The sequence below is a fragment of the Nyctereutes procyonoides genome, unplaced genomic scaffold, assembly GCF_905146905.1.
Source record: "Nyctereutes procyonoides isolate TBG_1078 unplaced genomic scaffold, NYPRO_anot_genome, whole genome shotgun sequence".
NCBI classification, from domain to species: Eukaryota; Metazoa; Chordata; class Mammalia; order Carnivora; family Canidae; genus Nyctereutes; species Nyctereutes procyonoides.
Window position 1 is genome coordinate 1,189,753 of NW_026575129.1, and position 26,072 is coordinate 1,215,824.

The 26,072-nt window shown below is 42.9% G+C and overlaps 1 protein-coding gene across 3 annotated transcripts in view; it reads left to right on the top strand.

Annotated features, from left to right (window-relative positions):
- The window catches only part of SV2C (synaptic vesicle glycoprotein 2C), a 152,894-nt gene that overhangs the window by 115,262 nt on the left and 11,560 nt on the right, over positions 1–26,072 (top strand). Inside the window, exons 4-11 of one of the 3 annotated variants that reach the window (XM_055342197.1) lie at positions 7,886–8,019; positions 8,478–8,567; positions 11,844–11,990; positions 12,388–12,476; positions 16,265–16,423; positions 18,555–18,688; positions 20,846–21,049; positions 21,514–21,673. In XM_055342197.1, coding sequence (XP_055198172.1) covers positions 7,886–8,019; positions 8,478–8,567; positions 11,844–11,990; positions 12,388–12,476; positions 16,265–16,423; positions 18,555–18,688; positions 20,846–21,049; positions 21,514–21,673 — 1,117 coding nt within the window. The remainder of the gene's footprint in view (positions 1–7,885; positions 8,020–8,477; positions 8,568–11,843; positions 11,991–12,387; positions 12,477–16,264; positions 16,424–18,554; positions 18,689–20,845; positions 21,050–21,513; positions 21,674–26,072) is intronic. The other 2 variants (XM_055342198.1, XM_055342199.1) reach the window with 2 other exon arrangements.

The following is a 26,072-nucleotide window of genomic DNA, read 5'->3' on the forward strand; positions in this document are numbered from 1 at the left end:
CACATTGGCTTGAGGCTTGTAAATGGCCTTGATTATTATGCAAGACACATACTGCTCTTACTATCACCACACAATTAGCGCTGTGCGGTAAAACTGCTTTCTGTAATACCCTAATTGAGGTCCTTTCTTGCATGGAATTTACATTATATGTAGATAAATCCCTCAGCATGACATTTTATTTTTTTTATAAATTAATTTTTATTGGTGTTCAATTTTCCAACATACAGAATAACACCCAGTGCTCATCCCGCCAAGTGTCCCCCTCAGTGCCCGTCACCCATTCACCCCCACCCCCCGCCCTCCTCCCCCTCCACCACCCCTAGTTCATTTCCCAGAGTTAGAAGTCTTTATGTTCTGTCTCCCCTTCTGATATTTCTCACACATTTCTTCTCCCTTCCCTTATATTCCCTTTCACTATTATTCATATTCCCCAAATGAATGAGAACATACACTGTCCTTCTCCGGTTACTGTGGCCAAGTTCAAAAAGGGTGTTGCCTGAGATCTCCTCTAGGATTTTGATGGAATCTTGTCTCACATTTAGATCTTTCATCCATTTTGAGTTTATCTTTGTGTATGGTTCAAGAGAGTGGTCCAGTTTCATTCTTCTGCATGTGGATGTCCAATTTTCCCAGCACCATTTATTGAAGAGACTGTCTTTCTTCCAGTGGATCGTCTTTCCTCCTTTATCGAATATTAGTTGACCATAAAGTTCAGGGTCCACTTCTGGGTTCTCTATTCTGTTCCATTGATCTATATGTCTGTTTTTGTGCCAGTACCACACTGTCTTGATGACCACAGCTTTGTAGTACAACCTGAAATCTGGCATTGTGATGCCCCCAGATATGGTTTTCTTTTTTAAAATTCCCCTGGCTGTTCGGGAACATGACATTTTAATGAGTATTTTTTAACAAAGTCCAAAGGACAATTAGAACCACCACCCACACAAGAAACACTTTTTTTTTTTAAGACAAAAAAGGCGTGGTGCCAACAGAGAGGGCTCATTCAAGACAATTCTGTTTTGTTTTGTTTTGTTTTTACTCATGAGAGACACACACAGAGAGAGAGCAGAGACACAGGCAGAGGGAGAAGCAGACTCCCCATAGGGATCCCGATGTGGGACTCGATTCAGGACCCAGGGATTCACACCCTGAACTGAAGACAGACGCCCAACCACCGAGCCACCCAGGTGCCCCTAGACAATCCATTTTTCTAAGCACAGAGGAGTATCCGAATGCAACAACCCACTTTCCCAGTTGCATGTGGCGTGGTTTCATATTCTGGTCCTTCACTCCTATTGATGTCTCCCCACTTCCTGATATTCTGGTTTAGGTTTTGTATCATTCTCAAATTCAAATTTTTTAAAAAGATTTTATTTCTTTATTCATGAGAGACGACACAGAGAGAGAAAGAGAGACACAGGCAGAGGGAGAAGCAGGCTCCCTGCGGGGAGCCCCATGTGGGACTGGACTGGTGTACCACTGAGCGACCCAGGCATCCCTCAAATTCCAATTTAAGCTATATTGAAATCCAAATGGAGAAGGGTCCCAGGAATTCATGGCTGAATAGTTAGAGTGGTCAGTATTTTACCACTGCATTCTTTTATTCATTTTGAATCCAGATAATGGTATTTCAGTTTAACAAAGTATCTGCAGGGCCATTTCTCAAGACTGTCACTGTGTCTTTCCCTCATTCGGGCCACAGAATATCATCCATCAGTCTTTAAGCCCCCTCTCTGGGGGCATGTCCTAAAAGGGGAGTAGCATTGGTCTGCCTCCAAGGCCTGTCTTCCCTCTCTTCGGGTTAGATGTTTGCAATATTGAAGAAAAGAGTTAGGGACCAGGCATGGCACAGCCTGTCTTGGCAGCCTCATCTACTTCTTAAGTATTGATTTGAATTGTATGTCTAACTTGAATGTTAGAAATTTAAGAATTAGCTCTTTGTTCAGGACCCAAATCAGAAAAGAAATTTAGCTGGGGCTCTGGAGAAAATACTCTTGGGCAGATAGCTCAGCCTCTTCTGTACTCTGATCACACTCTTCATCACCTGTTCCAGAACATGTGGAACTGTTTATCGCGCCTGTGAACTACTCTGCTTTTCTTCTAGACTAGAACTCTTCAAGGGTAGAAAAGATGTCTTAGTAGCCTCCACATGGTGGGCGTTATGACTGGCAGATACAGGCACTCAATGGAAATATGAATGAATAAACAAAGTAAATTAAGGTAATCACTAGGCAGTAGGGAAATGCAAATTAAAACCATGATGATGGGGCACCTGGGTGGCTCAGTCAGTTAAACATCTGCCTTTGACTTAGGTCATAATCCCAGGGTCCTGGGATGGAGCCCCGCATCAGGCTTCCTGCTCGGTGGGGAGTCTGCTTCTCCCTCTGCTCCTCCTCCTGTTCGTGCTCCCTTTCCCAGCCCCCCAAAAATAAATACATAAAAATCTTTAAAAATAACACACAATGAAATACCACTGCACACCTATTAGAATGGCCAAAAAGGACACCTGGGTGGCTCAGTGGTTGAGCGTCTGCTTTCAGCTCAGGTCGTGATCCTGGAGTCCTGGGATTGAGTTCCATGTCAGGCTCCCTGCATGGAGCCTGCTTCTCCCTCTGCCTGTGTCTCTGTCTCTCTCTGTGTGTCTCTCATGAATAAATAAATAAAATCTTAAAAAGAAAAAAGAATGGCCAAAAAAAAAAAAAAAAACAAACTCACAAATAAGTGGCAGGAAGGATGTGAAGAAGCTAACACCCTCACACACAACTGGGGGAACCTAAAATGATACAGCCATTGTGGAAAATGGTTTGGCAGTTTCTTATCAAACTAAACGTAAACTTACCCTATGACTCAACCTACCTACTCCTTGGTATTTACCCAAGAAAAAAGGAAAATTTTGGGACACAAAAAAACCTAACTGAAATGTTCACAGCTACTTTATTGAAAATCACCTAAAACTGAAAACAATTGACCTGTCCTTCAGCTGGCGAGTGGGTGAACAAACTATGATCTATCCACCCAAGACAGTTATACTCAGCGGTGAAGAGACACTACTGATATGTGTGGTAATATGCATGGATGCATTATGCTAAGGGTATAGAGCTGGATTCAAAAAGCTGTGTACAGTGTGATTCCATTTAGATGACATTCTGAAAAAGGCAAAACTATAGGGATAGGGAACAGACCAGTGGCTATCAGTGGTGAAGAAGGGTTGACTGCGGAAGGGGGGCAAGAAGGAATGTTTTGGGGTGATAGAACTGGCCTGCCTCTCGATTATGATGGTGGCTACATGATTGTTCATTTATCAAATTCATAGAAATGGATAGGGACACCTGGGTGGCCCAGGAGTTGAGTGTCTGCTCAGGTGTAATCCTGGGGTCCAGGGATCAACTCCGCATTGGGCTCCCCAGAGGGAGCCTGCTTCTCTCTCTGCCTGTGTCTCTGCCTCTCCCTCTGTGTCCCTCATGAATAAATAAATAAAATCTAAAACAAAACAAAACTGGAAAACTGAAAAGATAAGAAATTACTAACTTAATTTGAAAAAATAAATCAAGGTTGTTTAGCTGTTAAAAGTAGCCTTATTAGCCTGCAGTGATTTGTGATGTGCTCATATTCACACGTGTAGTGAGCAGAAAAAGAGGAATCAAGGGCGAGCGGCATGAATATCTGGATGGCTGGCAGTGTATCATTTGCTGAAACAGGAGCATTAAAGGAAAAACAAGAGTTTTATTTGGTAGCAGAGCAAGAAATCAAAAGTTCCATTTTGTTTTTGTAAGTTCCATTTTGGACACGATACTTTGAGATGCCCATTAGACACCCCTGTGAAGATGTAAACAGGCAGGTGGAGATGCGTTTCTGGAGCTCTAGAGAGAAAACAGGCCATGTTTCAGAGACAGTGGCATAGAGATGGTGCTTGAAGTCGTGGAAATACACGAGTCAGCCTAGAAAGAACCTGTAGCCAGAGAACAGAACCGACAACCACTAGTTAGGGTATTAGCTCCACCTTTGGGAGCTAGTCAGGGAGTCAATAAAGAAAACTGAAGGAGAGCCAATGAAGTGGGAAAGAAACTAGCACATGTAGTGATGAGGAAGACAATGGAAAAAGTTCTTCAAGGGAAGAGGATGATCAACTGTATGGGAGGATTTAGACAGTTCAAGTAAGAGGACAGAGGAGTGCCTATTAGATTTGGCGAGACAGATGACTGACTGGCATAGCTTGTGTGGACTTTGGGGGCAGGAAGTTTGGGGTGAGGAAGTGGAGATAGTTGCTATAGTCCATTCTTTGGAGAATGAGGACAGAGGAATAACAGTGCAACTGGAGAGGCATGTTGGGGTCAAGGTAGGGTTTTTTTTTTTTTAGATGGGGAAGATGGGTGTGCTGATAAAATCACCCATGGAGTAAGGTGAGAGAACACCATGAGGAGGGCCGGAGAAAAGGGATAGATAATTACAGGAGTTCTGTCCTTGAAAGAGAGAAGGCTAGGCTCTAGAGCCACATGACAGGTTGGCCTTGGATTGGTTACAACAGAACAACTGCCAGTGCTCCTAAGGGGAAGGTAGAGGCGCAGGTGGGTGGGGAGATTCAGGAGTGAGGAGAGGACATGCATGGAGTTCCCTCTGTGTTGGTTTTCTCCAAGAAAACTGAAGGTAGGGGTCAAGTGCAAGGAGTAGATTAGACTGCTAGAGATTTGAAAAGAGCCAGAAAAGGAGTACAACGGGTTTTAGAGGCTGAAGAAAGGCGTATTGCAAAAAATGGAGAGAGAAATGAGTGGATCACACACCCTTTATATAAAGCAAGGTCACAGTGCATGTGCACACACACACACACACACACACACCAAGCAAGGGGTAAAAGACTGACCCCACAGTTAATGAAGTGGAGAAGGATGTGAACCACAGTGATTAGGCTAAACTCAAACAGAAGAATCTACGCCAAAAAAAAAAAAAAAAAGGAAGAATCTACGCCTGAAGAAACTGCATTTTAAGCTGAGGAGAGGGGGGCTCTGGAGCAGCTGGCTCTACCCAGGATTAGATCCTACCCATAGTCCAGTTTCCTCTGTAGGCTGAAGACCACTCCATTGGAATCACATTGCAATCAGCCTCTTCCCCCACTGATGTGATGTTCAGGAGCAGTGTGAGTGAAGGGCAGTATTTCTACAACCAGTTGTCAAAAAGGAGAGTGAAGTCACGGCAGAGGCATCCCGAGAAGTCCAAGCAAAAGCAAGGGGTCTGAGCTTTCATAGAGAAGAGCTAAAATTCTTCAGTGTAATTGCTGTCAGTCGTGTAAGCAACAGAGCCATAACTGCAAATGCCAGGTGCGTGGCGTTCTTAATGCTGATGTAAGAAAGCACCACACACTTACCAGTTTTAAACACCATAAGTCTATCATCCTAAAATTCTGGAGGTTGGCAGTCTAAATGAGGTGGCAGGGCTTCTGGAGGCCCCAGGGGAGAATACATGCCTTGCCTTTTCCAGCTTCTGCAAGCCACCTACATTCTTTGGCTTATGGCCCCTTCTACATCTGCAAAGCCAGCACTAGAGCACTTGCAGATCTCTCTCCAAGCTGACCTCTGACCTCCCTCATCGCATCTCCTTCTTTCTTTCTCCTATGAAAAGGCTCTTCTACTCATGTGGGTCGGGCCCCGCCCTAGGACATAATCACTCTACCTCAAGATCCTAACCTGAATCCCACTTGCAAGGTCCCTTTGACATGTCGGGTAACATAGTGACAGGTTTGGGCACGGGGATAGGACCTCCTTGGGCAGGGAGGGAGGTCTGTTCTGGCGCAAGAAGCCTCCTGCGCTATCCGCTACTGTCATGTAGTCCTGCGCCATAGTCTGATGTCGAGAGCACTGCATTCGCTTCACTAGGCCCTCGAAAGCTTTTCTCCATCCAATGCGTAAAGTGATAGAATCTAGAGGTTTGAAAAAAGATATTCTTTATAAGAAGATCTCAGATGAAATGTGAAGTGAACAAGGTATGTTTTTTTCTGTTCCATCGTAGAAGTGTTTCTGTGTTTTGCATATTTGAGACTTTTGAACTTCTGATACATAAAACCCTGAGGGTAGACGTCCTCTCCTAAGGTTTATGATGTGGTTAGTTTACCACTCCACATGACCCGCGTGTATTAAATACGCAGGTAATGTTGATTGACCTAAGACTGATAGAGCATGTCATTGACGCTTATATCCTTTGTCCACACAGTCTGTGTTTATGAGTAAGTGTGCCATAGACGTGAGGCTGGCTGTGGCATACGATTCTGCGGCCGATCCTGGTGGAGAAGATTCTGATATGTAACTTCATCTTTGTGACCCTGAGGAAATCACCCTCAGAGTCTCACTTGGCTCCCATGTAAATAATAAGTACACTGCTCTCCTGGGATGGGGTGTAAAATACCTGACTTCTGTTCACAAAAGGCCTTATAAATGCCAAGTATTGCCAGAAACTACAATTGTGCCTCATGTAATTCATCTATGTCTCTATAAATTTGCTCTGTTTTCAAATAGATGTGGTATCCTTCATTATTTGTCATTTAGAATGTTTGAATATAGCTTTCAACCATTTTATATTCTTTCAAATATTGGCTCCCTTTTGGTTTTTAAGGAGATTTCTGTTTGTATCCCATTACACTTGTTTTTGCTATAGTAAAAACACTATTTGAAAATTTAAAATTCTCTTGATCTATTTTGTAACATGTGCATATGGAGAGATACTACACTGTCATTTAATACTTGTACTGGTCAAGGTGCTGGCAGGAAACCACTCTCACAAGGAATCACTAAAGAGTCACATGGAAACAGTGAAAAGAAACCAATAGGGAAGGATACAGCACCTAGGAGCTACTAGCAGGAGAGCATCTTCTGCCACAAAGGGCACCAGGAGGGAGGGCTTGCCAGAGCTGACAATAGCTATGGCTGTCAGAGCAGGTCCCGGCGGATGAGCACACCCACTGCCAAATCTGCACACAGCCAAGGGAAGGGAGAACTCCGCTCCCACCCTCCCAGGCCCAGGGGAAGCCAATGGGCAAGGGAGCCAGGTGATTGCCCTCCACAGCAATCCATTTCCCGTCACTTCTAGGGTGGAGAGAAGGGGGGCAGGATCTAGAGGAGCAAACAGAACATGCCCCAGCACAGAGGTCTGTTGGAAAAAGCATTACAAATTAATTTATCATGGCCTTTAGAATTCGGTTGTATGGAAACACACATGTACCCCCATCCCTAAGTCCTGAGCCCTCCAGTTTCTTTCTCTCACCACTGCAGTCAGTGGTTGTAAAGTTGAGCTGGTCACTGTGGCTAATGCCTAGATTGGCTTGTTCTTCTGTGGGTATTAAGACTTAGCTAAGGGGGATCCCTGGGTGGCTCAGCGGTTTGGTGCCTGCCTTTGGCCCAGGGCACGATCCTAGAGCCCCAGGATTGAGTCCCACATCGTGCTCCCAGCATGGAGCCTACCTCTCCCTCCTCCTGTGTCTCTGCCTCTCTCTCTCTCTCTCTCTCTCTCTCTCTCTCGCTCTCTCTCTCTCTGTATCTATCATAAATAAATAAATAAGTAAATAAATAAACAAATAAATCTTTTAAAAAAAGCCTTAAAAATAAAAAAGACTTAGCTAATACAGGGACGCCTGGATGGCTCAGTGGTTGAGTGTCTGCTCTTGGCTCAGGGCATGATCCTGGGATTGAGTCCTGCATCAGGCTCCTTGTGGGGAGCCTGTTTCTCCCTCTGCCTACGTTTCTGTGTCTCTCATGAATAAATAAATAAAATCTTTTTTAAGAAGACAGCTAATACATTTGCTGTGTAGACCCCCACAGTGATGGCAGAGAGGGGGTCCTTGCTTTCCTAGCAGGCCATCTGAGAGGCGCTCTCCTTCATTCTTCCCTTCTTTCTTTTCTAGGATGGAGCTTCAGCATGGGGTCAGCTTACCAGTTTCACAGCTGGCGTGTGTTTGTGATAGTCTGTGCGCTCCCCTGTGTCTCCTCAGTGGTGGCCCTCACGTTCATGCCTGAAAGCCCGCGGTTCTTGTTGGAGGTAACGTGGATTACTATGAATATTCAAGGGAGCCACACACATTGGAAAGAGTTCCCCGTTAATGCCAAGGAAATGTGTTGGCCTCTCTGAGAGATAACGTTTCCCCTTGCTACTAGGGAACCATGGGGTGTTGGTTTCATGGAGACATGCTTTAAACGACGAGTGTGTGAAAAAGCTGCCTCATGGCCAAAAGCACTAATGTTCCTCCTCAAGCAACTTTTCACTCAATGAAGAGACTTTGTCTTACTTTTTTATACAAAAAATGTTAGCAGCCACAGATGCTCTTTCTTGTTATAGGCACATCCATTGAACTGCTAACGTACTTAAGGCTATCCAGTGGTATACCCCATTTGCACAATTATAGCCAACTTGATCGACACCACAAGATGGATATTGGAAAATCAGGGAGTGTAAGTGTTGTGCCTTTTAGCACTTCACCATCTATTTGCATTTCTTAGGTTGGAAAACATGATGAAGCGTGGATGATCCTTAAGTTAATTCATGACACAAACATGAGAGCACGGGGTCAGCCTGAGAAAGTCTTCTCGGTGAGTACCTGCTTCTCAGTGAATCTTCTATACCAGGGGCCAGGAAACCTTTTCTGAAAAGGCCAGATTATACATTTTTCTCTCTGCACCAGCTACTCTCGTCTTTCAGTTCCTTTTATTTCTGCTGCACATGTTGTACTCACCACCTCTGTATGTGCCATTCACTCTGCATGGAACGTTCTTACATCCTCTAGTTACAAAGTTTATTCTCAATGGGGAAAGCCAATCTAAATTAATGGAAGTTTTTGGAAGGAACAATGGCTTAAATGTTTTTACCTAGGCAGTCCTACAATTAAACTAATAAATGTTTTGTCTGAAATAGGTTTAGGCAGACCTACGGTAAGACATAGGGAGGCATAAAAAAGATCTTCAGTGTCTTATAAATAAAATCGACTATAGGTGTTAAAACATATTAAACAATCCACTGACATGTGATTTACTTATTTCATTTTTTATTTAGGAGACAAATTTTTCATAATGTACATATAGACTTCAGTTTGGCCTTTATCTAAATTATCACACATTCTTCATTAGCAAAGTTTTTTGTGCAATGTATGGAGATATGAATATCAGTAATGAATGGCCCTCCATTGAGGACCTGGAAGCCTTTGAATAGGCCCTTCTTTTAAGCAGATGCTCATCAGAGGAAGAATTTTTTTTAAGTGAAAGGATCATAAGGCTGGAGGAATCTTGAGGCATCATCCAAATACTCAATGTCACTCAACCCTTCTTAGCCAGATGAGTATAAACCCTATAACAAAGGGATTTTCTGAGAAAATGAGAATCTCCAGGGCCTCACCATGCTACTCACTTGCTTTTTCTTCCAGAAGGTTTGAGTTACCAAATTCACATACGGTCATCCATGTTTTTTAGTAGATAAGGTGAGAACAGGAGGGAATACCCCCAAAATAATAGGTAACCTCAGAGTCATTTATTGGGTGACTTTCAAAGTCATTACATGATCCTGTCATGACAAATTTGTCTTTTTCCTTGTTATGCCTATAATACAACGAATCTGCATGCATTGCTCCAAAGCCTCCTTTTTAGACCCTTCTTCTTATGCCCTTACCTTAAATAATGTTTTCCACAACTCTATTTTTTTAGCTAATTCTCTTTTAACCTCGTATGCTTTCCTTAGCTGACTCCCATTCTCTATCTCCTAATGGACAATTCTTCTGAGCTCCAGACATACATGTTGAAGGGATTTGTGGAAGTCCTTCTATGTCCTTTCAAATCTGAGTTTCCTTTTTTAAAAAAAATATTTTATTTATTTATTTGAGACAGAGAGAGTGAGAGAGAACAAGCAGGGGGAGCTGCAGAAGGAGAGGAAGAGGGAGAAGCAGGCAACCCTCTGAGCAGGGAGCCCGACACAGGACTTGATCCCAGGACCCTGGGATCATGACCTGAGCCGAAGGCAGATGCTCAACCGACTGAGCCACCCAGGTGCCCCTCAAATCTTAGTTTCTAAGTCTGAACTTACCACCTCGAGTCTTCAAGCATCTTCTTTTTACTAAATTCTACCAGAAAATACCACCAAACTGGAAACCTTAAAACTACTCTATTTCTTTCTTCCCTTTATTCCCATAATATTCAAGAAATCACTCTGTCTTATTATTTGCATCCTAAATATCACTGCACATTGCTCTTTACTTTTGACCCTACTGCCACTGATTTCTTTTGGTCCTCATCACTCACTGCCCTCTGCCCTTGAACTATTCTTCAGGAATCTCAAACTCTTTGTAGTTGGCCAATATTTTGTTTTCTCTCACAGCTCAGGATGTTTGCACATGGTGTCTCTCACTCTTAGAATGGCCTCCAAGTGGTTTACATACATGGCAAATAACATACTTTTCCATGAGCCCCAGCTCCAATTTAGTCCATGAAGGCTTCTCTCATTCCCAAGTCAACTTGGGTATTCTGTAAAATATATCTCTCCCATCCAATATAGATCTCTATTAGAGATTTTTTTCTTTGTATGGTAATTGCTTAGAGGATGTGATATTTTATGTGTGCATCTCTGTAGTCTAGTGCTGGACCTAGTACCCAGGGGATGCTTGTGGATGAATAAACAAATATTGATGAATAGAAAAGAGGAAGCCTCCCAAAAGTAATATGTTGAGTGATAAGAACACCTCTGTGATTTAAAAAAAATCTAGAGTATTACAAAATAATGCCTACATGGATTATTTTGAGCTGACTCTATTGGGAATCCCACACTTAACTCAGACATGATTTTCATTAAATACATGCCTCTTTGCTTACATAGCCAGGAACAGGCTACCGCTTACTTTGTATAATTTGGAAGTTGCTGAGAGTCCCCAAATCAGCACTGTCAAAAAGACAACCTTGGTACCTGGATTCTCACAATAGAAGCGCTGTTTTGGATGTGGGCAGAGCACCAGAAAAAGGTGTTCAAAAGTTATCCCTGGCAGGGGTGACACTGGGGCAGATTTCTGTGTCCTCTCTCAAAAGCTAAGTAAACTTTGACTAACAGGAGAAGATGGGACAAGTCCACAAAAGGAACCATTGTTTTTTTATTTTTATTTTTTCTCTTTTCAGGCTTCATTCTCTGTGTTGAAAGCATTGCCTCTGCGGTGCCTAGGTTCTTTTCCCAAGCAAAAGAGGCTCATTTAATTCCTAGATGCAGCTTTTCACAGTGAACTCCCATCATTTATTTCCCTTCTGTCACTGAAGAATCCATGTTAATGCTTGCAAAGCTCATTCCCTCGACTTTGCACCATGGTTGCCTGTGGGTTATTTGCTGACCAGCCACTGTGGGTTAGGCTACAGGAAAAGGAAGAAGGGGCCATAAAATATAAAGATAGCTTTTAAGAACACAAGTTGCATGAGGAAGCTTTAAGAACTATGTCGAGGGACCAAATTCATCGAATCAGTCGGCTCCAAAGTAAAGTATGTACAATCACTTCGGTCCAAGCAAAATAATTCTTACTCCAGAAGCTAATCTCTCTGAATGTTTTATTGGCTAATGTGTGCCTTTATGGTCATGCTTCATAGAAGGGCATTTCAGTTTCATATTATTCCATCGTTCCTGTTCTTCTTCCTTTGCTCCATGGTATTCTCTCCTATTCATTGCTCATGCAGTTCTTTTAAGTGATGTCGGGATCTGTATACTCATTCCCATGGTCTCATATAGGAATGGAATGATTATCAGATATCTGCTTACTTTTGTGGGAGTTGGGTTTTGCTCCCTTAAAAACAAACCCTAGGCCTTCAGAGAAGAGAACTCAGCACTGTGCACTGTGTTGCTCTTTACAGGTAAACAGAATCAAAACCCCAAAACAAATAGATGAATTGATTGAAATTGAGAGTGACACAGGAACATGGTACAGGAGATGTTTTGTTCGGATCCGCACAGAACTCTATGGAGTAAGTAACCAACCTGCCCTGACTGCCGGCCAACTTGTTGCATTTTAAGTTGGTCAGAGGCAGGGTTGATTGTCACAGTTCCCTGCTGTCCAGGACACCTGATTCCTGCACGAGGACCAGGTAAAAGGACCCCCCTGGGAAGAGTGGCCTAGCCAAGACATTCCATCTTTGGGAAGGGAAGGTGCTAGGCGAGGGGTCTTGGCAGGGGCGGAGCACACTGAGGTTTTTGGCTACTCTGTCCATCGGCTTCCAGGAAGCTACAAAGTGAAACTTGCAGGATTTGGTTTCTGATAGCCTTCAGCCTTTACATTGTAAGTTCGAATGAATCTGGCTGAAAGAAAACTCAGGGTTGTTTTTATAACTGGTGAAGGGGATTGGGGAGTGGGGTCACTGGATAGCCGCACAAGAAAACTAACTCTTCAATATTTCACAGATTTGGTTGACTTTCATGAGATGTTTCAACTACCCCGTCAGGGAAAATACAATAAAGCTTACAATTGTTTGGTTCACCCTGTCCTTCGGGTAAGTAATATTTAAGTTCTCGGGGAGTGAAATCTTTACATTTCCACCCAGTCACATGGCTTTCCTTTCTTACGCTGTTTGACGCTGTTAAGATGTCAGGAAAGATTTTTTCTTCAGTTTAGGTTTCCTGACCATTATAGTTTTATAAGCGACTTACCTTAGTTCGTCATAACGCTGGGTGGTGAAACCCATAATCCTTGGAAAGCCCCATGGGGTTTGGCCACTGCCTTGGCACTGCCTCCAGACACTGGGCAGCTCATTTCCTCACCTCGTCGGAGGCTTTGCCCAGATGTCACCCTCTCAGAGTCACTGCCCTCAGCCCTCTCTGCCCCCTTCTCAGCCTTATGAGTCCTTCAGAGCACCTTCCACCTTCTTTATTCTGTAGAGAATAAAGCTGTGTCTCCCCCTCTGTGGGAGCTCTGTGAGAACAGGATTTTAAACTGTTTTGTTCACTGCTGTGTGCCCCTGGCACGTGGTAAGCACTCAATAAGGCATTACTAAATGAATAAAACCACCATATATGTGGTGGTTTTCCTTTTCTAAGGAAAGAGGAGGTAGGAAGAACATATCGGGATTTTATTTGTTAACAGCTTTAGAATATTTGTGTCCAACTCTAGTTTGCGTAATTTACCGTTTTTTTTTTTCAAAGGGGCAGTTAGGTAATACCCTACACTTTCAGTTCAGTAGGCTCTTAATGCCCTAGTAGAGCCCAGCATCTACATTGCAGGTTCCATCTGGAAACATCCCTAAATTAAAATGGGAGAGTGGTTAAAGATGCCTGATCTTCCACAGTGCCATGAGATGTAGTAAAGGGGAAGACCAGGAAAGTGTGGATCAGGAGACCTAATACCTCATTATGCTCTGTGACTTGGAGATGCTACCAAGTTCTCTTTCCTGATTTCTGACTTAAGAGGGTTGATTGAGAATATGTAAAGTAACTCCCACTTAAGCTCTAAAACATGCATTAATCAATGAAGGCAGAGAAGGCTGAAAATGAACATGTATTAGTGCCCACTACATGCTAAACACTCAGCTGGGTACAAAGATAAGCCACTCGGAAGTTCTCCCCTTGATGTGGAGACTTACCTCATAATACCTGGTTTGCCACATTTCGTTATTTATTACTGACCACATTTTAAGCTTTATGGTTTCCTTGTAATATCCCTGAAATGTCAAACAGTGCCTAGCATTGGGTCGCTATTCAGTAAGTGTTCACTGAATAAATGAAAAATTAGCTGAAACTCCTCCACGTCATTGATGTCCCAGGCTAGCGTGCTTCCCTCATTGTTGCCATTTTCAAAGATTGTTGTCCTCAGTATATGCGGAGAGAGAAGTGTGATAGATGTTGCATCCCTGAATCATTTCTGATTTAGTGGCCACCATTTACACCCCCACAGTAGTTCATTCATGGTGTGTGAAAAGAAGGGGCTGGAGATCTATGGAATCCTGAGGCAGAGATGTTTTAGAAATCCTGATGATAGTGATGATGATAAACACTGAATAGTCTTTTGAGCACTCACTATGTGCACTTTGCAATTTGCATCCCGTTTAACCAGAGTAAGGAAAGGGGGCATTGTCATCACTCTGGTATTAGAGGTGGGGCACCTCAAGCTGACATGAGTGCATCTGAAGCATCACCTGAGGGTGCCTGGGTGGCTCAGTTGGTTAAGCGTCTGCCTTCCACTCAGGTCATGATTCTGGTGTCCTGGGATTGAGCCCCCCGGCTCCCTGATCAGCAGAGAGTCTGCTTCTCCCTCTCCCCACCCCACTTGTGTTCTCTCTCTCTCTCTTTCTCTCTCTCCTCACTCTCAAATAAATAAATAAATCTTAAAAAAGAAGAAAAATCACCCAAAGGACTCCATTGCCAGAATTTCTGATGCAGGCGTTCTGGGTAGCATCTGAGACTTTGCATTTGTAACAAGTTTCAGGTGATGCTGATGCTGCTATTCCAAAGACCCTACTTTGGGAACCACCAACTTAGAGCAGTACTCTCTAATAGAAATAAAATGTGAGCTGCATATGTCATTTTAAATCTCCTAGCGGCCACACTAAAGAAAATAAAAGGAAACAGATGAAATTAATTTTAATAATGTATATTATTTAACTTATGTTCAAAATAGTGTAGTTTCAACATTTAATCAATATAAAAGTGATTATGACTTAATATTACATTGTTTTTTTTCTTAAGTCCCCAAATTTGGTATTTTAAACTTAGAGCACATCTCATTTGGACGAGCCACATTTCTTTTTTTTTTTTTAAGTTTCTATTCAATTCCAGTTAGTTAACATGCAATATAAAATTAGTTTCAGGTGTACAACATAGTGATCCCACACTTCTATACAATACCCGATGCTCATCACAACAAGCACGCTCCTTCATCCCCATCACCTATTTCACCTGTCCTCTGCCCCCTCCCCTCTGGCAACCATCAGTTTGTTCTCTATAGTTAAGGGTCTGTTTCTTAGTTCGTATCTTTCTCTGTTTTTTTGCTTTGCTCATTTGTTTTTTAAATTCCATGCAAGTGAAATCATATACTGTTTGTCTTTCTCTGACTTATTTCACTTAGCATAATACACTCTAGCTCTATCCACATTGTTGCAAATGGCAAGATTTCATTCTTTTTTATGGCCAAGTAATATTCCATGTACGTGTGTGTGTATACACACACACACACACACACACACACACACATACACACACCCGTATCTTCTTTTCCATTCATCAGTTGATAGACACTTGGGCTGCTTCCACAGTTTAGCTATTATAGATAATGCTGCTATAAATATCAGGGTGCATGTTTCCCTTTGAATTAGTACTTTTGTATTATGTGGGTAAATACTCCAATTGCTGGATCATAGGCATTATTTTTCCAAAGAAGACCTACAAATGGCCAACAGACACATGAAAATGTACTGTCACTGATCATCAGGGAATGCAAATCAAAACTACAATGAGATATCACCTCAAAGCTGTTAGAATGGCTAAAATCAGCATAAGAAACAACAGATGTTGGCGAGGATATGGAGAAAGGGGAACCCTCCTACTCTTGGTAAGATTGCAAATTGGAGCAGCTGTTGGTGAAAAACTACATAGAGGTTCCTCAAAAAGCTAAAAATAGAGCTACCCCATGATGCAGCGATTGCACTTGCCACATTTCACCTGCTCAGGAGCCACATGTGGTTACTACACAGCACAGCAGCACGACTGAGCTGTTGCCTGCTAGAAAAATACATTAGAGGGTAAGGCAGAAAGTGGAAATAACCTAGATTTTCAGATAATAACCTGAATAACACTCTTCCCAGCCTTGAACCACTTGAGAAATGGGTCTCTGCCCTTGAGCTAAGAGTATCACAGTAGTGTAGGAACCAAGAAATATTCCCTATTAGTAAAGAGGTCATTCTTTAATGACACAGTTCTTGGACACCAGGAGTTTGTACCAGCAGACTAGGAGATGGGGTTCCTCAGGAAGCCTGGGTTAAAGAGAAAAACATCAGGGCCAGGAAGCCTTGTGTTGAGAGAGAATGCAGGTCCCTTCCCAAAGGCGGAGTGCAGGAATCGCATACCTGGAGTTTCCCGGGCCATCTCTCCAGCGTGATTTTTGCAAACTTCAGCATGGGACAGAGGGGGCAGTACAGATTACTGTTGGGCGATTCCTAATATTGCAGGGAGCCAGTCAGAATCAGAAGTGTTTCTCCAGGAACTACTACCTCTCTGAAGATGTCAGGGGGGCAGTCACTGGCACCAGTGTGCTGGTACCTTTACGTACTCACATTTCTTTTCTTTGCAGGTACTATGGCTTATCTGTGTGGTTCCCTGATGTCATTAAACATCTGCAGTCGAATGTGTTGCCAATTCAAAAGATAGAGAGAGAGAAAATTTCAAACTTCAGTGTTAACTTTACAATGGCAAATCAGCTTCACCTTGGAGCGGAATACGAGAATGGCAGGTCCAGAAGCTTTGACATAACTTACTTTGCTGTGTGTTCTGAGAAATGTATTTCTTCTTAACCTTCGTTGTACAGAAGCATGCAGAGTTGTTTGGTTGTTTTGGTTGAGTCTGTACGTTAGTCATTCTCAAACTGAAACTGAACACTCCCAAATGGGCTTTAAAAAGGTACATGTGTATCAGTACTTGACTTAAAACCACTTCTGAAATAGCCATTTCACGTTTGTTAAATAGTGGAATTGACTACTATAAAAAAAAATTTAGAGAGACACTGGAGAGGCCACAGAAACAAGACATAGAAGAGTGAGGAGTACGAGGAAACAAGTTGGGTTATAGTGTTAGTTAATCCAGAGAAGAAATCCAAGTGTGATTTGATGCCTGCCTCCCTCCCCTGAAAGAGGGGACAGCTTTTCAGAAGCCCTTCCTTCTCCACTAGGCTGGTCAAGAATTGGCATCATCTTGTATCAGGAGGACTTGTCACCACAGAACAGGAATGATTCCCCAAAGTGCAGGGCTTTGAAAATATGAAATAAGTTAGCAAAGGACATTTTTGAAGATGGCATCTGGAATGCATCTTGACAAGGAGAGAGAATGGGCTCAGGAAGGCAGTTCCGATACATTCTTTCAGGGCAGATAAAGGATAGACGAGGCCATTTGTTTCTCTCGATTAGCTGTTGTCTGAACAAATAATGGCTGGTGTGATGGTTTGCATCTTTCTTAGGAAATTGTCCCGGATGCAGAAATGGTAAAAGTAAAAATTTTTAAAAAACTGAACAAAGTTCTCCAGGGGAAAACCACTTGGAAGGCTGAAAAAGAATTCTGTAGGATACTTTTGGTTTATATAACGAAAGGGAGAATTAGGAAGTAGAAGAAATTGTTTAAATTGGCAATCCCGAGGGGCCTAATCCTTATGCAAGCCATGTAGGATCACCATCCCTCTCCCACATGAAACACCAACCCAAGTCTGCACTTGTTTTTCCATGGAAACCTTAGAATCACGTGCTCTTGTAATTGCAGGGTAAAAATTTACCTCCTTTATTTTTTAAAGTATTGTTGCTACATTAGAAATGCCTGAGCTATTTGTGCCTCTGACATATTTTAAATGATGCTTGTTAAAGTTCTAAGCTGATTATTCAGTCACCACTAGTAGCTGTTTTACATTAGCAATATAAAGATTAGTCATTTGAATAGTATCAGAATCTCGGTAAAACATATATATTTATTTGGAAGGTTATCGAACTTTTATTGCTGATTATCGATCCATGTCTCCTGGAAGTCCTTCTCATACAAGCAGATCTGAGTTGTAGGCTCTTTTAAGGTGTTAGGATCATCATGACTGTTACCATCCTCACCATCTAGAATCCCCCACCTGGCAGCACCCAAAAGGTTTCATCATTGTACATTGTACATTTTTCTAAAAATAAGCAGAGCTCTCTCATTGCTCTGCTTGGTTCAAGGAATACCTGTTGGCTGTGAGAAAAAAACATTCATGGGAATGAGAGTGGCCTGTGAGCTGCTTTCTTTCTGTGAGCCCGGAGTCAATCGTTTCTCACATAAATGAAGCAGAATTCTCATGTTCTCTCTTCAGAATAACTGGGAATCTCTATATGAAAATGAAGAAACCTTGAGTTTTTAGCTTAGGAAACAGACTTTCATTAAAAATGAGGTTGGGAGGGGCAGCCCCGGTGGCCCAGAGATTTTAGCGCCGCCTTCGGCCCGGGGAATGATCCTGGAGACCGGATCGAGTCCCACGTCGGGCTCCCTGCATGGAGCCTGCTTCTCCCTCTGCCTGGGTCTCTCTCTCTCTCTCAGTAGCCATCAGTCTCCAAACTCTCTACCTTCAATAGCATACTCTACAAAATCTGTTACCAACATTGCAAAAGCTAAGTGAAGTTACCATGATTGCCATCTCTTCTGCTGGAAAATAATATCAGTGAGCCAAGAGATAACCAAAGGACAGGCTGCATGAGGAAGAGTGAGGAAAGCTAAGAGCTTAGAAGATCCAGAGGCCCTGCTTGTCGGAGCCTCCATAGTAGGGCATCAGATCTCTAAACCTGTTTGACTTCGCTTCAAATCGTAATGGACACAGTCATTGATAAGAATTTGTGTGTGTGTGTGTGTGTTTTGGGCAGATTTCTAGGGATGAAGTTCAAATCGATAACTTTCAAAGATTCAGTTTTTAAGGCCTGTACCTTTGAGGATGTGACTTCAGTCAACACCTACTTCAAGAACTGCACATTTGTTAACACCATTTTTGACAACACAGGTAAGTGTGCTACTTAGCCCTGTCTGGGGCCTCTTCAAATGGCCCAGTTCTTGGCGGAAATGAGATACCCCTGTGATAGTGGAGGCAGAGGCTTAGGGGGACAGTGGAAATTAAAGGAATGGATATCCGGGGATCCCGGGTGGCTCAGCGGTTTAGCGCCTGCCTTTGGCCCAGGGCGCAATCCTGGAGTCCCGGGATCAAGTCCCACGTCGGGCTCCCAGCATGGAGCCTGCTTCTCCCTCCTCTGGTGTCTCTGCCTCTCTCTCTCTCTATGTCTAAAATAAATAAATAAATAAATAAATAATAAATAAATAAATAAATAAATAAATAAATCTTAAACAAAATTTTTTTAAAAAAGGGAATGGGTTTACTTAATCAGATTGGATCATAGTTAAGCTTTTATTATTTGTCTCTGTTAGATTTAATGCAAATAGGACTTGCTGAAGTTCCAAGTTAAACACAAAATCCTTGGGGCGCCTAAGTGGCTCACTCAGTTGAGTGTCTGGCTCTTGATATTGGCTCAGATCATGATCCCAGGGTCTTGAGATCAAGCCTGGTGTCAGACTCCACACTGAGCATGGAGCCTGCTTAAGATTCTCTTTCTCTCCTTCTGCTCCACCCCCACCCACCCTGCTCACATGTGTGCACACTTTCTCTCTCTAAAAAAAAAAAAAAGAAGAAGAAGAAGAAATCCTTTGAGTAATTTTTTTAAAAGATTTTATTTATCTGAGAGAGAGAGAGAGCGCACAGATGGGTGGAGCGGCAGAGGGAGAGGGAGAAATGGACTCCCCGCCAAACAAGGAGCGTGATCTTGTATCTATCTATCAAAGGCAGATACTTAAGTCACTGAGCCACCCAGCGCCCCTCCTTTGAGTCATTTTTGAAGAAAAAAATTACCCTGTAGTTTATTTTTGGGTTTTTTTTTTTTATGATCTTGGTTTCAAAATTTGATGTCCACTTAAGTGATCATGCCTGAACTGCAGTGAACAGAGATGGATAACATATGGCTATACTTACTGAGACAGTTTTTTAGTCCAATCCATGTGATGGAGTTTGGAAAACTTTCTAGGGAAAAGGATTGGGGATGGGAGGAGGGGACAACTGATTGAGCATCTACTGTCCGCTGGTTCCTACTCTCTGTCTTTAGACATTCATTATCTCATTTGGTGAGATAATAGTGGAGGCTTGAAAAAATGAAGTAATTTGGCCATGTTCTTAGACCTGGTAACAGCTAACATTTGAGCTAACATCAGTTTGATCTGATTGCAGAGCCCATGCTTTCCCACCTCTACCCTCTGGTGTGTCTGCCCTAAGTCCAAAATAACAGCCCAGCACTGGCAGGAGTATAGCGCTGCCTTGTTACCAGCCCTGCCTTCCTGGTGCTCAGATAGGAAGTAGCTCTCCCCAGCTCTAAATGACAGTGGCATTAGGTGTCTTCAAGTGTTTTTAAACAGTACTGTCACTTTCTTCTAACCCATTCTGCCTCAGAAGACCAGCTTTTTAGGTAGATCTTGATCAGCATGGACAATAACAGTTTTGATTCCCACTACCTTTTAGCAGAACCCACCGTTCATCTGCAACCCCTCCATGGATATATCCAAGTTCAAGTAAAAAAAAAAAAATCAGCAGCATATGCTAATGACCTTCTAATAAGGGCAAATCTTACTCCTTTGTGAGTTCTTCTGCTTTGACCTCAACTTCTGCATTCAGCTTCAAGGACCCAGCGAAGTCCTGTTGCTTCTCTTTGCCTCAGAGTCCCATAAAATAGCAATGATGAGATTGATTCACGCGCATTTTGAAACATACTGTTTTTGTAATCCTAGTTTGGAAGCTAGTAGTACTCTAATGATAGTACTTATGTAACATGATAATTAGAACAAAGTAACATTATAAAGGACTAAGCAAGTGATATAATTAGCACTGGCCAAACATAAGAAATCAGAAGATAACTGGACTCTTTATTCCTTTATTCAACAAAGGTATCCTTCATTCAGCTACTGTGTAATGTGAGGTTCTAGACTAGCCCCGGTGCTTGGGCCAGGACCTGAAGTCCTCAAGGAGCTTACAACACCGTGATTCTTTCCTGAATTCTTGACAAGCTTTCTTATACTGGTGCACAACCATAACGAGCTTGATGAATGGTCTTTGTGTCCACAGATTTTGAGCCATATAAATTCATTGATAGCGAATTTCAAAACTGCTCATTTTATCACAACAAGACGGGATGCCAGATTACCTTTGATGATGACTATAGTGCCTACTGGATTTATTTTGTCAACTTCCTGGGGACATTGGCAGTGTTGCCAGGGAACATTGTGTCTGCTCTGCTGATGGACAGAATTGGGCGCTTAACGATGCTAGGTATGTACTTGGTTTCACGTAAAATAAAAGAGCTGCCCTTGCGATCTACAGGGAGCCTGGTTCCCACTGTACCCACTACGCCTTTTGCATCCCACAGAGATGAGGAGAAATCCCTTAAGACATTTCATTAGGGCTAAGTTTTAATGAAAATTATGTCTAATTACATTTCGTTGAGCAGCTTCCATGAGTTAACAGACTGAAGAACTAATTATGTGTGACTAATGTATATTTTTCCACTTAAGTAGCTGAGTAATTGGCGATATGCATTTCATGCTTGCTGTGTTTAGAAGGCAGTCGGAGAGGCAAGCCTTTAAACAGGTGAGCCGACCTGTACCTGAGTTTTGGAGTCCAGGCCACAGCTTCCCCTTGGGATTCAGTTTTGCTGAGAGATGTCAAAGACTCAAGGATCATTCTCTACTAAGACGATGGGAAACATTGCAGCCTTTTGTCTCTTACATTGGCAGGTGGCTCCATGGTGCTTTCAGGGATCAGCTGCTTCTTCCTGTGGTTAGGCAGCAGTGAATCCATGATGGTAGGCGTGCTGTGTCTGTATAACGGGTTGACTATCTCGGCCTGGAACTCTCTTGATGTGGTCACTGTGGAGCTGTACCCCACGGACCGGAGGTATGTTGAAGTGGGCCTCCGGGAAGAGGCACTCTAAGCTTCATGGGACCACTGAAAACTCAGAAAAATAAGCCAAGCTGTCATTTCCAAAGAAAGTGAAAATCTAAAAAAATACCTGGCTTATGAGGTTGTAGTTTTCACTCATACCTTTTAAAAAGGAAGTGTCAGGGCAGATAGTTGCTAGCAGGAATAAGTAATAAGGCAGTGGAACTTGTAAAGGAATTTTATTGTGTTCATGACTTGGTTTGTTGGATAACAACATGAGCAACCTATTGAAGTCATGAGATGTAGGACTTAAGAGCCTCTCTTGGACCACATTTTGAGCTGCTAATCAGTCCTCCGAGGGCTCTTACCTTCCTTTGCAAGTGTCTGCACAAGCTCTGTATTAAGCAACCACAGAGAAGTACCATATCTCTTGACCTTCCTGGTCTGTTGGAGGAAAACCCAACACATTTCCAGGTACAACAACAATAGCAAAGATTGCTATTAGAAGGAAATTCTGGGGGCACCTTGGTGGCTCAGTTGGTTAAGTGTCTGCTTTTATTTATTTTTTTTAAGATTATTTATTTATTTATTCATGAGAGACACACACACACACAGAGGCAGAGACACAGGCAGAGGGAGAAGCAGGCTCCATGCAGGGAGCCCGACGTGGGACTCGATCCCGGGTCTCCATGATTACGCCCTGGGCCGCAGGCAGGTGCTAAACCGCTGAGCCACCCGGGGATCCCTAAGTGTCTGCTTTTAGTTTGGATTATGATCCAGGGGTCCTGGGATTAAGCCCCAAGTCTGGCTCCCTGTACAGTGGGGAATCTGCTTCTCCCCATCCTTGCCCCTACCCCCAACTAATTTTCTCTCCCTTTCTCAAACTAAATAAATGAAATCTTAAAAAAAAAGAAGAAGAAGAAAATTCTGCATTGGTCCAAAGTGGAAACAAAAAAAACTTTCCATCTTATATCAGAGAAAGGGCTAAAAGACAGTTTTTGGGTAGAGCTGGAGTAGCTGAATAATTAAAAGAATAGAAGCCCTGTTTTTCCATTTAACGTGAGCAAAGACAAATGGCCTTTGCCTTCTTTTTTTCACATATGCTTTGTCACCATGGAAGTTCTCTCTGCTGGAGGATGGGGCCAGTATTTTCTGAACTTTGAAACAGAAGAGGGATTTTTCTAGGACTATGCAGAGACATATGGGATAATAATTTTCAACAACATCTATTACTGAGCTTATAGGAACATTATAGGAACTATATAACCTTCTCCTGTAGCACATTGCAAACTCTTGTGTATGTCTGCTTATCACGTGTTCTACTAGACTTTCAGCAACCTCCTATTGAATGTTAAGGTTCCAAAAGGAACCATATATTCCACATACAGTATCTCCTTCATTCATTCAATAAACATTAGTTCTCTATTATGAGTGAGTTTCTGGTGTAGATGCTACAGGTCTTAGGATAAGGGTGCTGCCAGAAAAAAAAAGAAACAAACAAAAAAACAAAGAAAAGATTAAGACTCTGCAGTATCCAGTGGACATTCTTTTATCAAGCCCCCTTCCTGCAAACAGGGCCCAGATGTAGATTAAATTATACATTTAAAATAAACCCCTTAATGTTAAAGCAAGGCTATGGCATAGCCAGATGGATACCTTTTTGTTATACGTGTAAGGGTTTGATACTATTTTAGATGAATCAGCTGCTCATCCCTCTACCATAAGGGATGGAAGGATGAGTATTCTTCTATGGCAAAATCTAACTTAAAAAAACAACTTGGGAGGTTCCTCAGGTGAGAAACATGGACCTGCTATGATTCTATTGTTGGAATTTTACTAAATTTGATGGTAAAGAACAGAAATTGCTACTTGTGTTTGCTACTTGTGGTTGTCTTTGAAGCAGAGAACTACGCATGTGCAGATTTTCATAGGAGATAGGGCTGTGCAAGAGCAAGTGGGGCGGGCGGTGAAGTCTGGAAGAGCTGCAGTGAAGCCTGAGCCCCAGGGAAGCAGTGAGGAAGGAGAGTGCACTGCCCTGACCTCCGACCTCCGCAGCCTCAGGAAGCTTGGCAAGAAGGCCGTTGGGGGCAGGGGGGGCAGGGGGAGAGTGGCAACAGTGTCGGCTTCAGACACGTCGTCCTGTCTGTCCTGGGAGCCAGCCTGCGGTAGTGCTCCTGACATGTTCAGTCATCGGAGCAGCAGAACGTGGGGGTGCCTTTCAGGACACGGCAGCTGGGGCAGCCTTGTGGATGGCCACAACCTGTATTTTTACCACAGTCACACCCTTGTGTGTGGACATTCTCCTCCTTAGACAGATGTCATTAGATAGCCTCCAGGAAGGCAGTTTCTTCAGTGATGGGGAGGTAACTCGTCCTCCAGGGCAGCACTGCCAGGGCCTTGGTGAATGACCCAGCACCACCTACGGTGTTTCAGGCTAAAACTTCCTCTCCCATCTCTTCCATGTTCCTCAGGACCACATAACGAGGTCTCCATGGATCTCTGGCTCAGCTTGTAGAGGAAAACCCCAGTGGTTCCGAGTGCAAGCATCTTATGGCCTCTTTTTCCATGAAAGCAGGATAGAATACATCCTGACAAGAATTCTGACTAGAGGCTATGATACTTTGTATTAAAACTTTAGCATTGCCAACTCCTTGCCCAGTTTCTAGAATCTGTCCTTAATGATCAGAATAAGACACTCTGATTCCAGGCCCTGAGCCAAAAAAAAGTAGCTTCTGGAGCCATTTAACAGCCAACTCCTATCAAAATCTCCATCAGGGATACCACGGTAGCTCAATTGGAGTGGAGTGTCCAAGTCTTGATCTGGGCTCAGGTCTTGATCTCAAGGTGGTGAGCTCAAGCCCACACTGGGTTCCATGCTGGGCATGGAGTCTAGTTAAAAATAAAAATCAAAAATCCCAATCAAAATGACTCTATTTGGGGAACATGATATAAGGTATAGTCTAAGGGATGCCTGGGTGGCTCAGCTGTTGAATGTCTGCCTTAGATTCAGGTCGTGATCCCGGGGTCCTGGGATCGAGTCCCACATTGGGCTCCCCATAGGACACCTGCTTCTCCCTCTGCCTGTGTCTCTGCCTCTCTCTCTCTCTCTCTCTCTCTCTCTCTCTCTCTCTGTGTGTGTGTGTGTGTGTGTGTGTCTCTCATGAATAAATAAATAAAATCTTTTAAAAAGGGGGGGGTATAGTCTAAGTGCTACAACAGCTACAACACCTGAATTCCACATTTGTCAAGCACTTTATAGATTTTACTTTTTTTTTTCTTTTTTAGATTTTACTTTTAATGTTACTCCTTTGACTTTTACTAAGGGTTACATTTGCCTGTAGTGTGAAAACACCAGTAAGGACAGGATACCACCCATTACAGTGCACCCTTCCTTCTGTGCAGAGTCTGCTCTCCAACATGCAGGGAGCTCTAGCACCCCTTTCTGAGAAGCTGTTCTGTCTCTTCATTTCATGTGATAAAAATTGGTAATTCTTCACATTTCATTCTCTGTTATGCGAGGAGGAGGACTGTCTCTGCTAAATCTGCATGGTCCAGTTATTTGCTTTGTTCCTTCTCATTCTGATTTGCCCTCCTTTATTCCTACCTTATTAGTTTTGGGGTTTTTAGAAGCTACCCTAAATCATTTCATAGAGAGGCAGGAAAATTCCAAACTAAAATTATACATATTTATGGAATAGCACTTTTCTGTGCCTAAAAAAAAAAAATGAAACAAAATGACAACCACAAGCTCTCTTTGTAATGGAAAGCCCTATTTTTCCCCCTCTGCACTCAATATTTTACTTCTGGCTACCAGATATGGGGAGTTTTCTTAATTTTCTATGATTCACAGCAAACACCAACTGGATGTCCTACAATCTAACTTAATTCTGACACCATCTACCTGGAGATAGTATCAGATCCCACAGGTTAAGGGCTCAGTTCCCACAAGTTCTCATGACTGACCCCTTCCTTGGGTTTGATCATTTGACTGGCTCACAGAACTCAAGGGAACATTGACTTACATTTACCGATTTTTTTATAAAAAGATGCAACTGAGGAAGAGCCAGATGGAAGAGATGTATCGGGTGAGGTATGAGGGAAGGGTGAGGAGCTTCCATGCTTCTCCGGCTATGTTACCTTACCAACACTTCCAGCGTTGGCCACCCTGGAAGCTCAACATCTTGTCTGTCATTCAAGACTTTTTATAGCCCACCCAGCCCACCCCTCCCACTGCTTCCCAGGTCCAACCCTCTAATCACTTGCTCCTGAAAGATCTACCCTCTTCTGAGGCTTTCTAGGGGCCCCACTCTAAGTTACCTCATTCACATAAATTCAGGCAGGATGAGACGGGTGCATGATAAATAACTGAAGGCATGCCTATCACGTTTTAGGAGCTAGGAACCTGGATAGAGAC